Source organism: Balaenoptera musculus, chromosome 1 (assembly GCF_009873245.2).
Source record: "Balaenoptera musculus isolate JJ_BM4_2016_0621 chromosome 1, mBalMus1.pri.v3, whole genome shotgun sequence".
NCBI lineage: Eukaryota > Metazoa > Chordata > Mammalia > Artiodactyla > Balaenopteridae > Balaenoptera > Balaenoptera musculus.
The window spans coordinates 32,971,974-32,989,304 of NC_045785.1; the positions used below are offsets into that span (position 1 = coordinate 32,971,974).

Below are 17,331 nucleotides of genomic sequence, written 5' to 3' on the forward strand. Positions count from 1 at the left end.
TATTTTTATTTTTACCATGTTTTTTGTTTTTAGAGGTTTCCTCTCTATGCTTGCATTACTCACCTGTTCTTGCATGTTGTCTTTTTCATTAGATCCCTTAATATATTAACAATAGCTATTAAGCATAGCTATTTTAAATTGTCTGCCTGATAACTCCCCATTGTGTATAATATCTGATTCTGGTTCTGCAGCTTTTTCTTTTCAGGCTGGGTTTTTTCCTTGCCTTTAGTATGTCTAATATTTTGTTGAAAGCTGGACATCATGCATTGGGTAACAGGATATTGGTAACAGGAACCAAGGTAAATAGGCCTTAATGTGTGATTTTATGTTAGTCTGGCTAGGAGCTGGGATGTATTTAGTGTAACTATATGTGTCATAGATTTCAAATTCCTCTGGTGACCTTATTTTTATCTCCCCTCTTTTTTTAAAATAAATTTATTTATTTTTATTTTATTTATTTTTGGCTGCATTGGGTCTTTGTTGCCACATGCGGGTTTTCTCTAGTTGCGGCAAGCAGGGGCTACTCTTTGTTGCGATGCACGGGTTTCTCACTGTGGTGGCTTCTCTTGTTGTGGAGCAGGGGCTCTAGGTGCGTGGGCTTCAGTAGTTGTGGCTCGAGGGCTCTAGAGTGCAGGCTCAGTAGTTGTGGCGCACGGGCTTAGTTGCTCTGCGGCATGCAGGATCTTCCCGGATCAGGGCTCGAACCCGTGTCCCTGGCATTGATAGGCGGATTCTTAACCACTGTGCCACCAGGGAAGCCCCTTTATCTCCACCTCTTGATTTGGGGCTTCCCTAAGAGGCTGTGTCTGGGGCTTCTCTCAGAGGCTGTGTCTTACAGCTATTTCAACTGTAAGCCACTAGGTCCCTGTTCATATGGGGATAAGTTGTGGGGCAGAGGAAGCATTCCATAATATGATTGCACCTCATTCTTTTAATGGGTCTATTTCCCTGTGTTGTGATTTTTTTCACAAGTGTTTCTTAGCTTTTCCTCTCCCCTTAGGTGAGACAGGAGATCTAGAGGGTCCTAGACTGGGGAAAATGCCCTTCTCCAGGGTAGGGTGGGCTCTGGTTAAGTGTTTTCCCTGGAGAGTAGGCTTTTGTCATGCTGTAGGCTCTGGATGTTTTTCAGAACTTTTCTCTTCCCCTCACCCTGATAAAACCACTAGATCTTTCTCAGGTCTTTACTGTAGGTGCCTAGAGAAAAAGTCCATAAATATATGCACCCTTCCCAGCCTCCAGTTGTTTGTCATTCTCAAACTAGTCCACACTTAGCCTCCAGCAATTAGTTAATATTAACATTTAAGTGTTCCATCAGTTTTTGGTTCTAGTGGGTTCTCCTGGCAAGCATATACTAGCTCTAATTCTCTGTATGTGCTTGTCGTTCCAGATTTCAAGGTAGCAGTTTGCCTTGCAGCATCAGTTCTCTGACAGGTCCAAGAAACATCATTGATTCTCCTTGCATTGATCTTAAAGAGAATATGTTAAGTGTTTTCATTAATATAATATTTACTATAGGTTTTTTGGTATATGTCTCTTATCGAATCAAGAAAGTTACCTTCTATTTGCAGTAGTTTTATTACAAATAGGATTAAACCTTATAAAATGCTTTTTCTGCATTAGGATAATTATTTTCTCCTTTAGTCTATTGATGTGGTGAATTCAGTGAATTTTTCTAATGAACCACCCCTGTATTCTGGGATTAACACCAGTTGATCATGATGTATCATTTTTTAATACACTATTGGACTTCATAGTTTGTATTTAGGATTTTTGAGTCTACTTGGTTCTATTTCTATTTTCTTAGTATGGATTTTAGAATGGATACTTAAGGAAAATTGAAGTTATTCAATGTCTTTAGTCTCCAAGAATGTTCCAAGGACCAATTTATGTGCTACTATTCTCCAATATTTTAGTATATTTTTTAATTTTAAAAAGTAAGCATTATTATAGCTTTATAATGTATATATTAATATTTACTAATCTTGTTTCTTTTCTCACATTTCTTTCTTACATCTCAGCCTTTCCATCATTTCCTTTATAATAGTAAACATAGTAAATGCTATGTGCCATGCACGTTCTGAGCACTTTAAACATATTACCTCACTTGGATCCCCCCAAAACCCTATGAGGTATGTACAATAGTCCTTCTGTCTGAAGAATTTCTCTGGATCTCAGTTTTTGCTGTCTGTCCCTCTTGTCTTTTTTTTCTATTTTTGAAAATTTTACTGGCTAGAAGCACAGAAGTTCTTAAATTCATGAGAGTGCATGAGATGTCTCAGAGAGCAGAAGTGGGAAAGAAGTAAAAGACAGAACCCTGGGGAGCACCAGAGCTTATATATAGGTCTCATGGGCCTTACATCTAGAGGTGGTGCCCACTGGAACTTCAAGGCCAAGGGCCAGAGCCAAAGCAGTGGAGGTCACTCTGAAGGGCTCTTGGGATGGCAGATGTCCACCTTTCCCCCGGCAAGCATGTGCTATGACATTGCTATACTTTGTCCATCTTCTGTACTCCCAGACCCAGTCCTAGGAGGACAATGGCACTGCCCAGAAGTGGCTGTGTCCCTCCTTGAGGGAGGGGAAGGGGTGTTCCAGGTGTCACAGCACTGGAGGTCAACAGCTATGTTTACTGCTTGTATCAGGTGTGGCTGAAATAAGCAAGAGTGCCCCAGCCACGTCTGAGAAGAGCTACTGGATCCAAGAGCTCAGAAAGCAGCAGTGGGTCAAAAGCAGTGCCCTTAGCTCCATATTATCTTTCCCTCTATTTGGCTCTGGGCATCCTCTGTGGAATCTGTGGGAATAGAAGGCTTTGAGGGCTTGTAAGCAGGGATCCTGGGAGACAGAGCCAGGAAGCTGCCTGGAACAGTCAGATTCCATGGCCCAATGACATCATTGTGGCAACAGATTTCCCAAACAGGAGTCAGAAGCCCAGGTCAGCCTTTTTCTGAAATGTACTTCTCTCTGCCTCTCAGACAAGGCATCTTCTTCCTCCTTGTTTAGTCACCTGGAACCCTGTTTTCTCTCTCCTAGAATTAAGAACCGTCTTCAGAAAGCAACACATGGAACCATTTTCAAACGGACTTTAATCATTTTTTGCTGCCCAAATACTGTACATGCAGAAGCCATGTGAAGAATTTTCTCTTCAAGGGAATTGGCAAGAGTGTTGTAAGAAACAGCCGGCAGTCCTTCCCATCCATCCACCTGCCACCTGGGAGCCACAACGAGTTTGGAAAGATGCTGCACATAGAAAATGTATAGAGCACAGATATAAAAGGCTAATTGCTTCTTATCTAAACAGTGTGCTTCTCAGTCCCTATCTGCTCTCTCTCTTTGCAGGATGCATTTGGAAATTCTAAAAAAGGGGTTCTTGCCTCCTATGAATTTACATTCTAAAGGAGTGGATGGAATAATCAGGCCAACTTTTCCTAAGAAAGCAGCAGCCACTCTGCCTGCTGAGATGGTGTCTGGTAAAAGACATTCTGGAGAAGAGTAATTTTTTGTTTCAAGAAGCAAAATACTTTGAAGGGAAATAAGTTCCCTCTCTCCTCCCATCAGAGAGCATCTCCCTTTAAAATTCTCCCATTTTCTCATTCTAGAAGCAGAAATGAGGACCAACCCAGCCTCATCTGCTGGTGGGGATACTGACCTATGCAGGATGCATCTGAGGTTGTGACATCACATCAGCACCTTGGAAAAAGTCCATTGTAGACAACCCTTAATTATCTCATTACGTAAGAAAACAACAACAAACCAGGAAGAGGTGGAAGAAGAAGAGTCTGTTAGGATTCCCAGAGTTCTTGTCGGAAGCAGCATCTGGGCATGGACGGGTGAGGACCTGCACCCAGCTTGGGCACCCGGGTCTGGAAGGAACCAGCCTGTGGAACCAGGTGCCAGGTGCACCAGGCTCACGACCCTCATCAACTCCAGATTAGACTCAAAACCTGGAGGGAACCATGGAGTAACTAGCAAATGCTCTGGTTTTGCACATGAGGAAGCTGAGGCCCAGAAAAGTGAGGAGTCTTGCACAAGTCTTGCACAAGTCTTCTCTGTATATAATAGCCTTTGATTCTCTGTAGCCAGCTGTCCAGGCCACTGACCATTGGGGCGGATGCTCTGTTGCCTTTGGAATTCCCAGGGCCCATTTCTCTTTGCCAAGCTCTCTGGAACCCAGTCCCAAGGACCCTTCCTGGCATCAGTGTGAGCTCCCAGGGAGGGCGAAGGCTCCTGTCCTTACTGGCCAAGTTTCCAATCAGAGCCTGGGAAGGTTTTCCCAGAGCAGTAACACTCATGCTTTTTGACAAGCATCCTCCCCAAGCCAGTCTGGGCCTCTGAGAGAATGCAAGTTTCCTTCACAGGCACAGCCTTGCTGGGCCCACAGAAGCCTGAGCTCAGGGTTTGGGGGAGGGGAAGTTGCTTTGCTACATGGAAAGATTAAGCCCTTTGTCAGAGAACGAGGTCCCACCATCGGGCATGCTGACACCTGAGCTGCACGTGTGCGGCTCAGCTGGCAGAGCTGGTGCCCGAGGAGGCCAAGTTGCTCTCTTTGGCATCACTGACATCGCTCTGAGATGCTCAGGCACTCTTTCAAAATAACCCTTTCCCAGCCAGACTAGGCTGCTCCAGCCCCCATCAGGCCTCACTGGATCGGGCGGGGTTCCCCTGCCCTTCAGTCATGATTGCTTTGTTTTGACCCGATTTCTTCTGACCTGAGTGAAAAGCAGACTTGAGGGAGAAGGCAGGGGATGAGTCTATATTCCTATCTCCTTCCTGATCATTCAGTGAACGGTAATCCAGTATAGGAAGCAGCATTTTAAAGAACCTCTTTCTGCGTCAGGATATTGGAGAAGAAAACTCCAGGGAGAAGAAGAGAAAGGGAGCAGTCGGCAGGGCAGCAGGCCTCTTCTTTTCCCTCTCCTTGCAGCCACTGCAGAAACCCTGCTGGACCACCTCCTGGCCCTGAAGGACACGCCACCTGTCTCCACCATCAAGCAAAGGCAGCAATTGCTTGCACGGGCTTCGCACAGTGCAGGAAGCAATCAAAGAAGCGGAAGAGCAGCCTTCCTGAAGCCCTGATGCTTTCCGGGCTGAAGAAGATGGGGAATCGGAGGTATCAGGAGCTCTGGAGCCCTGGCGGGGGAGGAGCACGGCATCTCCTGGACAGCAGGGTGTGGAGCAAGAAGCCTGGTTGCGTGCCAGGGCTCCTGGTAATGCAGTCGAAGATTGTGCTACATTTCATTTCCAAAAAAGTACCCTTGGAGGGCTCTAGTGTCTTTAAAAGGGGTGGGAGGCTTCCGCTCTCCTCAAGGCTGGCAGTAAAGAAGAACTCAGGCATGCTTGCCCTGGTGGGGGTCAGGCCCCTGGGAGAACCAGTGATCCCACGAGTGGTGAGCTAGAGGGGCACCCTCTCTCTCGGCCCCCTGAAATGCCGGCAGTGCCTGGGCTCCTTGCATACTGAGAGCCTCCTAAGGGCTCCTTTCCTAGGAGTGCTGGGTCGGGGGAGAGACTGGGTGGGGAGTAGTTTAGGAGATGGCTTGACAACGGGGATGTGATTCTTCAGGGAAGAACCAAGACTTGGCCCCATTTGCTGGAGCCTGATTCATACCAAAGACCCATCACAGACTTCCCTTTAGGGAAGGAGTCTATGAAGGAAGTGGGACAGATTGAACAGAGCAGAAACGTGAAGCCAGATGTTCTGAATCATCTGTCATGGTTCCTGCCCTCAGCCCAGCATCGCTGCAGGGCCACTGCTGTCTCTGCCACAGCTTCCACGAATCCCGCCTGAGCAGAGGAAGATGGAATGACAAAGAGCCCACCCTGTCATCAGCCCCAGGGTCCCCTGGGGTAAGGAGGGGGCATGTGGAGTCAGGACACCGCATCTAACAGTGTCTGGGGGGCTCATGTTCCTTCCCTCCCCGCCATGCCTTCTTCAAGGGACAGGTGCTGCCCCCTCCAGGGAAGGCCAGCAGTCACACGTGTGCTCCCTCCTCTCCTGGGACAGGCTAGCTCCAGAACAGCTTTTCAGACAAGCCCCTGCCTCCAGGAGGCTGAGAGACAGACCCTTAAATCCAGCCACTCACCACCACCCATACACGGAGCCTCACTTGACTTTACCCTCACGGGAGAAAAATCCAGGTGGGGATTAGTAACTTAATTTGGTACAAAGGGTTAAAAATAATTCCCCAACATCCATTTGTGCGGGGAATGACTTCCCATTATCGAGGTGTAACAGTGGAGTGGCCCAACTCTTGGGCAGTTTTTGGCAGCTGGGGGTCGTAGGCAGGTCAGCCTAAGTCACCGGCATGTCAGGCCCCACCTCTGGCTAGAACTTTCCCTGTGCCAGCCAACCTTCCGCAGAGGCAAGGGGCCAGCAGCCTTCAGCTCCCCAGCAGCAGCCTCTGCTGGTAGCTCCTTCTGTCTTCCTGGGCCTCTAGAGGAATGAGGGTGACACCCCTCGCTGATACCCCCATTCCCTGGGGGTAACCGCGTGGTCTGCATATCACAGCTCGGTGCCACATCAGCAAATGTCTATGCTATCCTATGGGTCACTAATCATCCCAGCACCCCAAAGGCGTCAAGGATTTTCAGCCATTCTGAGCGTGGCTGCTCTGCATCACCCACAGGACACAGAAAGACGCTTGTGCAAGCGAGTTCCCACCCCCACTCCCCGCCCTGGGATCTAAGAGCGCAGAGCCCTTTGCCTTATTTTAGAAACACGAGAAATGCATGCGTTACCCAGTCTGACCCTAGGAGAGAATCTCTGCAGCAAGAGAAAACTCAGCCTAGCTGTCTCTCTCTCCACACCCACAAGGGTTCCCGCCATGATAATACAGGAATGGAGTCTCCAGCAGGAGCCAGGAGCCCAGGAGCTTATCTTGTCCTTACTGCCCTCACCCACTTTTTGTCTGTGGGCAGGACCAGTGGGGACCTGGCTCCTCCCCCTGGTTTTCACGGGAGGGAGGTGGCCAGGCCCTGGCTTCAGCCTAACGTGGGTCCTGCCAGAAAGGACCCCCCGGTGGGGATGGCTCTGTCTCAGCCTCTGTCTCCACCTGCCTGCCTCGGAATCCACCTCCAGGCCCGCCTGGCTTCGCTTATGGATGGAGTCCAAGCACCTCTCCACGGATCCCCACATATGCGGGTTAGAGTCAGTGCAGCTCTCAGGGGTGATATCTGGGGAAGAGGCAGAGCGTGAGCCTGTCCCAGACCTTGACCCCTCCTGCTGCCTCTTTCCACCCCACCAGACATGAACCCAAGGGCTGCTGTGTCTACCTCCTGGGCAACCTCTTGCCTTTCATGCTAGACCTGAGGAAGGAGAGGGACAGATTTGGGCACTCCTGAGCCAGACTTCAGGATTCCCAGCAGACATCTCACAAGGTCCAGTCCAGGCCCTGATGCCCACCCCCAGGGCCCAGCTGTCCAATCAGGTCAGGGTTTGAGTGGCTTTGGGAAGCTCCAACCAGACAAGGGTGGAAAGAAAGCAGAGGCAGGCGCGGTGTCTACAGCAGGCCAGGCTACCCTCCAGAGGGCAGCGGCAGAGGGCAGGGGGCAGGGAGGCCGAGAGGGGTGAGTATTGCTTATACAGAGCTGGTGACTGTGATGGTCTAGAGTCTACAGCCAAGCTGTCCGTGGAGCCAGGAGGCTGAAGCCTCAGTGAATCTGAGCTCCCAGACATGGACTCTGGTCTGGAAAAGAGCAAAAAAACAAAAAACAAAAAAATAAAATCGAGCCCCCAATAATCAACTTCATGCAGCTAATCCCCAAAGGTTGGACAGGATTCTCAGAGCAAGTCAGCCCCAGCCCTCCTCATTCCTGCCAGCAGCCCTGCCCTGGGCACATCCTCAACAAGCCAGGCCCCTCCAGGACGAGCCCAGAGGGGCACAGGGCCACCCTCAGGGCCTGGGATGGACACAGGTGCCGCCAGGGGCTGCCCACTTTGGCAGGTAACATCCCTATGAGGCCAACCTCTTGCATGTCAAGACCGTCCACTCCACACCACCTGGGGTCCACTGGGAGAGCTCCTTTGGCATGTCGCAGGTGAGGAGGCTTGGAGGGAAACAGGAGGTGAACAACTCTAAGGGAGGTACCAGCACTTTCCTCCACGGTACCTGGCCTGCAACCCTGGGAACTGACACCTCCTTGAATCTCACTTGTAGGAAGAAGGTGGCGCCAGCCCGAGGGAGAAAGCGGTCTTTAAGCCCTCAGCTTCCCAGCATCGTCTGCCCCCCAGAGCCCTGGCCAGGGCGCTAGGTGAGATGCTACATGCTGTGGATGCATTCGGTGGGAAGAGCAGCCGGAGTGCTCAGTGAAGAGGAGGGGTGTCAGGGTTCCCAGAGGGGCCTCGGTGTGGCCAGCTGCAGTGGACGCTACATTCCTCAAAAAAGAGCAGAGGCGCTGGGAGAGGCAGAGGTGGAACAAAGAACAAGACAGAAAACTAAGCAGGGACCACCAAGAACAGGCACAGGTGGGGACACGCAGGCTCTGCCCTGAGCCTAGGACCAGGTGGGATGGACCAATGGCTGCGTCTCCCACTTCCACCCCTGGACTCAAGGGGAGTCCTGTTCACGCAACTCTCCTTTGGGTTTCTTTACAACGAGACACAGAGAGACATGGATTTCAGCCCATATAGTCACTAAGACCAAATACACCCAGACAAATGAACAGATCTAACATGGTCACACACAGACACACACACAAACACACACGCACACATACTAGAGTCTCCACTGCCAGCTGGGACAGGCCCAGTAGCCAACAGGCATGCAGCAAGGCAAGGGGTCCAGAAAGACGTGAAGACTATGTACAGGGGAGGAGACGGGGGGTGGCAGCACCCCTTCCCACACTGCATCCAGGCCTCTTCCTGAGGTCCTTAGGAGCATGAGGGGCTGGTGGCACTCTCCAGGGAGGACTGGGACAGGCGCCTGGTGAGGGAGCCGAGCGTAGAGTCTGCCACTGAGGACGTGGGGAAGAGTTTGTACCAGCCGGTGACCGCGGCACTCAGGTCCAGCTCGTCCAGCATGATCTGGGCCATGCCCATGAAGCACTTGTGGTCCATGCGGCCATAGTCTCCCCAGACGATCACCTGCCAGTGGGGAGGAAGAGAGAGGAGCTGAGCCACGTCTCCAACTCCAGGGCTGCGCAGTGGGCCCAGGAACCATGTAGAAGCTTTGCCAGGTCACAGATGGGACAGAGAGAGGCAAAACTCACACTGACTTTGGGCAGCAACTTACTGAGCACTTAAGGTGTGCCACGCTCGACCCTACAGACTTTATATACGTTATCTCAATTGTTACAACCATCTAGGTAGAGGTGCTATGTATTGTTATTTCCACAAAAAGGAAATGTATCTCAGAGAGGTTAATTAACTAACCCAAAGATACACAGTAATTGGTGGCATAGCTGGGATTAGAGCCTGGGTCTGACTTCCAGAGCTTCCCAGCATCCCAGGTGACAACCTTCCTAAGGGGGCTGCAGACTGAGAGTCCAGGACCTGGGTCACAGCTCCCGCTCTGCGGCTGGATCACAGTGGGACAATCAACATTAGCACCAGGTGGAAGAAGATGGTGGTCAAACCCTGCTTCTACCTACCAGCTGTGCAACCTGGGGGCAATCGAGTTACGCCCCTGAACCTTGGTGTCCTTATGCATCAACAGGGAGCAAAAACACCTTCACCGGGTTGTAACAAAAAATGGGTAAAGCATATTTAAGGCGTCTGGCACAAGATAAATCATAAATAAGACAAATTTTACATCACAGTCTTTGAGAGTGGCCCCGCCCCACTGGCCCCATGACACTCACCTGCAGCACCTTGCCCTGGGGCCCCTCGTCAAAGAGCAGAGCCTGCTGGTACAGGGGATCACAGGTCTTCTTGGCCACCTTTGTCTTCTTCTTGGCCAAGCAGGCCCCGTTCTCAAGCAGGTAAACCTTGATATAGGTGGCTGAGGGATGGAAGAGAGCATGACGGGGAGGTGTCCAGGGGAAACTTCTGTGGCCCGCCCCATCCCCTAGCCTCCATGTGATCCTGGAGGGGAGCAGGATGAGCTGACCAGGGGACAGCAGGTGGAGAGACGGGCTCCAACACCGACTCCTCCGTCCTCCCCTCCCCCGCCCCCACTCACTGGCCTTCCAGGCCATCCGTGACTCCAGTGTTGAGAATACCGATTAGGCCAGTGGGGAGCTGGGACTCTCTAGACGCAGAACTCAGCTGTATATCCCTCCCTGGCAGGACCTCATTTCCACAATCCCTCTCCCAGCTGCTCTGCTTCACCTGGGAGGGATTTGGAGCCTGGTTTGGGGGTCAGGCCCCGAGCCTCAATCACTTCCACCTCCAGCTGGCCGCTCCGGTCCGTGATGGCAATGTGCACATCCCCTGCAAGGGAGAAGAGGGACAGTTCAGGCAGAGCCAGACCAAGGGGCAGGCCGGCCAGCCACTGTGCAGCACGCCAGTCTGCAGAGGATGTTCCAGCACTGGAAAGGGCACAAGATGGACAAAACTGTATGCGCCGGAGCTGCTCTCGGGAGACCACTTTAGAGCAGCTGAGAAATGCTTTGATAGGGCCCTTACGGTGGGATGGCGGCATGACCCTCAAGGGGCCTGTTTGGGGAACAACAAATGTAAGCCTGGTTATGGGCGGTGGAGGGGTGTTCTGCTTCACTGAGCAGAATAGCAAGTTTGGGCACAGAGCTTCCTGTATCAGGAAGACAGAGGGGAGGCTGTGGGCTCAGTGGCTCTTCTTCACCTGCTACACAGTGGTCATCAGCCACTCCCCTAAATAAACATCAAACAAATATTTAAAGGATATCAGTTTGGAGAGACGTTGAGATACAAGCCTGCCCAGGACACGAGGCACGTCCTGGAAATGAGGGCCTGCTCGTACCCTTGATAAAGGATGTGGGGGAGGCAGCAGATGTCCCGGGAGCACAGAGTGAGAACTCCTCTCTGTGCCCCACAAAATGGATTATCCAGCTGGGGCAAGTTCTGTGTGTGGAGGCATATCAGTCGTCTGACTTCTAGAACTCTTGGCTTTGTTTGACACAGGTTAGCAGAATTTGTAATTCTGCACTAGTCACTTGGGACGTCCTTCAAAGGGGTGCAGAATCATAAGCCTGATGCAGAAAAACTAAAATGGGCCAGACTTTGGGTTTAGCCACCCATTTTAGATTCTCTGAGCCGTCATGCAACTGTTTGTATTTGCACACTTTGGAAGATGGAGATTTATGACTTTCAGGAGACATCCTGGAATTCATCCCTCTCCCTCTAGCTATTCCTGACCTCCCCATGGGGAATAGGGAGGGGGAGGTCTCAGGAATTAATCTCCACGTCTCACTGTAACATCCCTAACAAGGTGAGCCAAGGCAAACCTGTCCTTCCCAGTTTAGGACACCAGGGGGCACCACACACAAGTGTTCTAGGCTGTGATGGCGTATTAGCCTTGTGGAAGTGGCTGATTCCTCTCACTGCCTCCCAGCCCTTGGCCCAAAGCAGACTATCCAGGCCCTTGAAAGCCTGAAAGCGGACTTCCCTGGTGGCGCAGTGGTTAAGAATCCGCCTGTCAATGCAGGGGACACGGGTTCGAGCCCTGGTCCGGGAAGATCCCACATGCCATTGAGCAACTAAGCCCGCGTGCCACAACTACAGAGCCTGCGCTCTAGAGCCCATGAGACACAACTCCTGAGCCTGCGTGCTGCAACTACTGAAGCCCGCGTACCTAGAGCCTGTGCTCCGCAACAAGAGAAGCCACCGCAATGAGAAGCCCACGCACCGCAACGAAGACCCAACACAGCCAAAAATAAATAAATAAATAAATATATTTAAAAAAAAAAAAAAGAGTCTGAAAGCAAGGGCTGGGAATTAGCCAAATCCCACCCAAGAGCCCAGTGGGAGCTGACATTCACCCTCTGAGGGTCCCTGTGGACCCCTCTTCCAGCAGACAAAGGCTCCTGTGTGAGCAGTTTAGAGGAAGACAGGGCAGTGCAGTGGGAGGAGTCCTGGCCTGGAATGGAATGCCAGCTCCACCGCATGGCTCACAGCAGGGCTGTCTGCACTCAACTTCCTCATTTGCTGTGAGGTCAAAGGTTAGACACTGTCTATGTGAGGGCTGAGTGCAGACGTCTGGGTCAGACACTGCTCAGGTCAGACTGATGGGGAAGGAAGGGTGGAGGTGAGGAGGCATCTCTGGGGAAGCTAGCCTGGGAGTTGCCGCTTGAAGCCAACACAGCCAGGATCTAAGGGAGAGAGAGAGGGAGGGAGCCAGAACTGCAGCTAAAAGGACTGTGGGGAGTACTTCCTAGCTGCAGAGAAGAAGGATGAGAAAATTACTAAAAGTCTTCTAGGTATCAGGCACTGTTAGAAGTAACAAGTCAAATAAGACACAGTTCCTAAGGCGTAAATGAAATATTTCATGCGAAGCATCAAATAGGGACTCAATACATTGTCTTTAGATCGCAGAACTACGGCACGCATTATTATTCCCATCTTACAGATGAGGAAACCGAGGTTCAAAGAAGGGATGTGACTTGGCCAAGGTCCCACAGATAATCAGTGATGGAGCAGACTCCATGGATGTCAATGCCATGATGATTTTTGTTCACCATTTTATGCCTGGCACTTAGCACAGCGGGGCACACAGTAGGCGGTGAGAGAGTGGGTGAGTGTGTGGTGATGCGAGGGAGGGAATGTGCTGGAAAAGCTGCTGCAGGGCGGCTGGCAGAGAAAGGCTGGAACCCCTTTCCTCTAAGCTGCGGGAGGGATTGAGGAGTGCATGCTGACTCCTCCTCACTGGCACAAAAGCCCGAGTGAGGACTCCTTTCTGCTGCTTGCATCGCATCACGCAGGGCCCCCACTGAGCTCACCCTTTCTGCTGCGTGGCTGCCGTTGCCCCACTCACCCTGCCCTTGAGAAGACTCACCCATTGGTGGCGTTGCCAGCGTCTGTCGCCCGACAATCTGGGCTGGTCCCAGGCCATCCAGGAAATCACTGAACTGGCTTTCACCTCCAAGCCGGGTGGTGGGGAAGATGAACCTGGAGAAGGAGGCGTGAGGTGCGTGAGGGCATCTGGATGGCGGGACGCAGTGGTTCTGCCCCTGGGGCACTGGGCACTCCCTCTGTGCCTCAACCTCCCCTCTACAACGTGCGAGTGTACTACTGTGGCTGGGGTCAAACAGAACTGTTCAGCTCTGCACATTAAAGAAAAATACTTTGATGCCACTTGAGAAAAGAGACTAATAAACACACATAATCATGGTATTTAATCCTCAAGCGCCAGAATTTCTAAGGTGACCCTGAAAAGGCAGGGCTTGCTGGACACTTGCATCCTCACCACGGGGTGTTAATGCCAAGAACCAGAGACAAAGGCCAGAAATTTCAATGCCCGGAACAAGTTCTAAGAACTGAGTTTGAGTTGACTATAAGTTTGAAATCCAAGTCAATAATGTGAGGTGGTATCCAAAACAGCAACTGAGACCAAAATAACACAATTTCAGGTTTGAGATTAATGACAAGTGATGGTGGGTGGCCCATGGCTGTGGGGAGCCTGGAAATAGTAACAGAAAAAACTGACAGTGATTGAAATTTGGCCAGATGCCAACAGCGCACTAAATGCTCCACTGTATCATTTAACCCTTACCACCACTGTGGGTGGCAGGAGCTATTATCCAGTTTTACAGATGAGACAACAGAGGCTCCAAACGGTAAGAGGCTTGCCTTGCCTACAAAACAGAGATGAAACCCAACTCATACAGGGTGATGGTGAGGATTAGGGCAGATGGTGCAGGAGCAGTTCCAGACAAACAGGAAACAATCAGCGGCAGTTATTGAGGCTGTTGGTGTGATCATCATGGGAAATGTGCTACTTTTGCATGTCCTCAAGCCTAGATGTTCTGGGGAGGCCAGCAGAGAAAGGACAGGTGAGGGAGGGCTGGCCCAGAACTGCCCAGAGGCTACAATGGACCAAAGAAAGTTCTAAGATCTCCTAGAATAGCCCAGGCTCCTGCCTAGAGAGAGAAAATGTTGTCCCAGAACCAATCCCCTGTTGGACCATTTGGCCTGAGGCCCCCATGGCCAGAGACAGGCAGGAAGGGGAGACAGGCTACATACACTTATTGGAAAGGACCTGTGTCTCTCCTCTACCAGGCTCAGCCTTCACACCCCAGGAAGGGGCTTCAAGGCCCGTCCATTTTTATTGGCCACAGTCAGCAATAGCCTAATATCACATTTTTTAGGATAATGGGATCTGAAAAGGTTAAATGAATAACCAAGATATGGAAGCAAACTAAGTGTCTATCAACAGATGAATGGATAAAGAAGATGTGATATATATATATCACGTATATGTGTAGATGTGACATATATATATATATATATATATATATATGATGGAATATTACTCAGCCATAAAAAAGAATGAAATAATGCCATTTGCAGCAACATGGATGGACCTAGAGATTATCATACTAAGTGAAGTAAGTCAGACAGAGAAAGACAAATATCATATGATATCACTTTTATGTGGAATCTAAAAAATAGTACAAATAAACTTATTTGCAAAACAGAAACAGACTCACAGATATAGAAAACAAACTTATGGTTACCAAAGGAGAGGGAAGGAGGGATAAATTGGGAATATGGGATTAATAGATACATATTACTATATTAAAAAATAAACAACAAGGACCTACTGTATAGCACAGGGAACTACCTTCAATACCTTGTAATAAACTCTAATAGAAAAGAATCAAAAAAGAATATATATATATATATATATATATACACACACATATATACGTATAACCGAATCACTTTCCTGTACACCTGAAACTAACACAATATTGTAAATCAACTATACTTCAATTAAAAAAAGAAAGAGAGAAAGGATAACAACTATAACAAAAAGAAATGTAGATTCTTGAGGTCACAGAATTTCAAGAGCTTAGTATAGAGTGTGTGGAGATTGTGAAAAAAGGTTTTAGGGTCAGATGTCCTTAATTCAAATCCTAACTCCACCACCACTTAATAGCTGTGACCTTGGAAAGGTACCATACCCTCCTCCTGTGCCTCAGTTTCTCCACTTGTAAAATGGAAATAATGGTAGTACCAACATCCCTCAGGGTTGTTGTATTAAATGAGACACTGTTTTTGGCCTGATAGTGGCTGGTAGGTCCCAGAGTAAGAGGCACTGATCTGAAGTGCCATTCTGCATATGGTAAATCCTAGCAGCTACTCACATTCATAGAAGCAGGCATGGTAGCAAGACACGTGATCATAGAATTTAAATAATATAGCCACAGAATCCTGAAATCATTGGGCCTTGATGAAGCTGATTCAGAAAATCTTAATCATATAACTATCATTTCATAGATTTAGAAGAGATCCAAGGGAATATCTAACCCAGAGACTTTCAAATTTTTGACTGCAACCCATATGCATATGTAAGAAATACATTTAACGTCATAGACCTACGTGCATCTATACATCTATCTATCTATTGAAAAGTTCACAAGGTAATTTTTCCTTCCTCCATAGGATACATCTGAATTTCCTATTTCCTTTTCTAACGCTGGTTTTGACCCACTAAACAGATTTTACTTCCTGCCTGTGAGTCATCATCCAGTTTGAAAAACAGTGATCTAGTCCAAACTCCTGCCCTAAGCTCCAAGCAAGTCCACCTGTGAGAACTCCATTCAGCTGAGCTGTAACGAACTGTTTCAGATTTAAAAGATTTTAGGATCCCATTTTCCTTTCCAACCCTTTCCTCTGGAGCAGGATGGTATGGAGGTCTTGGGAGGTGGGAGGCATGAAACATACTGGTGGGATGAACTGCTCCTGGGCCACTGGGGTATTCTGATGGGAAACAGAGGCCGGCCCAGGGCAATAGGAAGACTGGGGCCCAGGCAGCGGGTGTCCAGGGGAGGGGGACAGAGGGAGGCGGGGATACAGAGGAACTCAAATAATTGGGCTGGAAACGCAAGCAGATTTTCCAGCCCTGTGCCTGTGACCAGGGGACCCAGGTGGAGGGTGGGTACACGGTGGGGGTGGGCTGAACGCACGTGCCATCGGAGCTATTGCTGTTGGTGCTCCCGTCCGTGGACTCCCGGCTGCCCTGGCGAGGGACCCGACTCCGCATCTCCACGGCAACACCCGTCTCCGTGCTCCGCCGGATGTTGCTGCGCAGTTTCTTGGTGGCCCCCTCTGTGACACCCCCCGAAGCACAGACAAGGAACAGGTCAGATCACTGAGGAGGCTTCTCCGAGATCACTGCTAAAGTCATCCTCTTGGGAGGGGGCAGGATAGGCAGGGCTCTGACTGGAGACAGGGCCGCTGCTGAGATGACCTCTAGAGCCGGTCTGCAGCCTGACCCCTGGCCCTGCTCAAGGCAGTGACGCAGACAAAGCAGACTAGAAGGATGGCTGGAGGCAGAGTGGAGATGGTGGGGCTACGGGTGGGGAGGCAGCAGGCAGCGCTCAGCCCTGCAGCCCTCCACCCTCGGTCTCCTTCCTGCCAGGCTCCCCTGACCCACACCTTGCCACTCAATTTCAGCCCTTGCCCCAAAGGGTTAAGTTTCTTCTTCTGGAAAGTTTGCCTTCTCTGGAATTTCCAGATTTGCTTTTCCTCTTCCAGGTACTCTCCTGAACCCTGTCACTCCCAGACATCACAACCCACCTCTGTGATACCTTCACAGGTCCTATAAAAAACAAACAAACCCATGTGAATCCTGACCACTGGCAAACTAACACCCATTCTCAAGGTGGGTCTGAATGTGGAGGGGCATGTGTGTGGAGACGTGGAGAAGCCACTAGAAAAATAAGACTGAGAGGGAGACTCCTAGGCTGACCTGAACTGACTTTGGCTTTGAGGGAGAGGTCTGCAGAAGAACCTCAGAAGCTGTGTGGTGAGAGCTCACCCCCAGTGTCTCTGTAGCTCCTGTTCGGGGGGCCCTCTACCCCTAGGTCCCCTCTTCAGCCTTGCATGGAACATGGGGCACTTTGCCTCTCCTAGCAGCGCACCATCCTGCCTGGGTTTCCATGGCAACCTCCTCAGCACTGCAGTGTGGTCCCTTTAGACACTCTCTCTGCCTGGCGGGGGGGGGGGGGGGGGGGGGGGGGGGGGGCAGACAGAAGACGGGTTGTGGGTTTTCAGGGACTTCCCCTCCTGAAGCTTGGCTGCCTGAGGCGCTTGATGGGGAGGGAAGTGACGCTCAGATAGGGACTATACCAAAGGAGCCTTTTGCTGTCACTGGTTAGAGGTCCAGGCAAATTAAGAGTGGAGTTGCTTACAGGGATGGGGAGAGGCCAGGGTGAGGCAGGCAGCACAGCCCCTGAAAGCAGCAGGGAAGGGGGAGCTGG

The 17,331-nt window shown here is 50.3% G+C and overlaps 1 protein-coding gene across 5 annotated transcripts in view; it reads right to left on the reverse strand.

Annotated features, from left to right (window-relative positions):
• Positions 1 to 6,343: 6,343 nt before the first annotated feature.
• The window catches only part of RIMS3 (regulating synaptic membrane exocytosis 3), a 36,852-nt gene continuing 25,864 nt past the window's right edge, over positions 6,344 to 17,331 (reverse strand). For all 5 annotated transcript variants that reach the window (XM_036844190.1, XM_036844163.1, XM_036844170.1 and 2 more), the window contains 5 exons: positions 16,036 to 16,177; positions 12,900 to 13,012; positions 10,259 to 10,360; positions 9,790 to 9,929; positions 6,344 to 9,073 (listed from right to left, as the gene is read on the reverse strand). In XM_036844190.1, the coding sequence (XP_036700085.1) occupies positions 8,861 to 9,073; positions 9,790 to 9,929; positions 10,259 to 10,360; positions 12,900 to 13,012; positions 16,036 to 16,177 (710 nt within the window). In that variant the 3' untranslated portion in view covers positions 6,344 to 8,860. The remainder of the gene's footprint in view (positions 9,074 to 9,789; positions 9,930 to 10,258; positions 10,361 to 12,899; positions 13,013 to 16,035; positions 16,178 to 17,331) is intronic.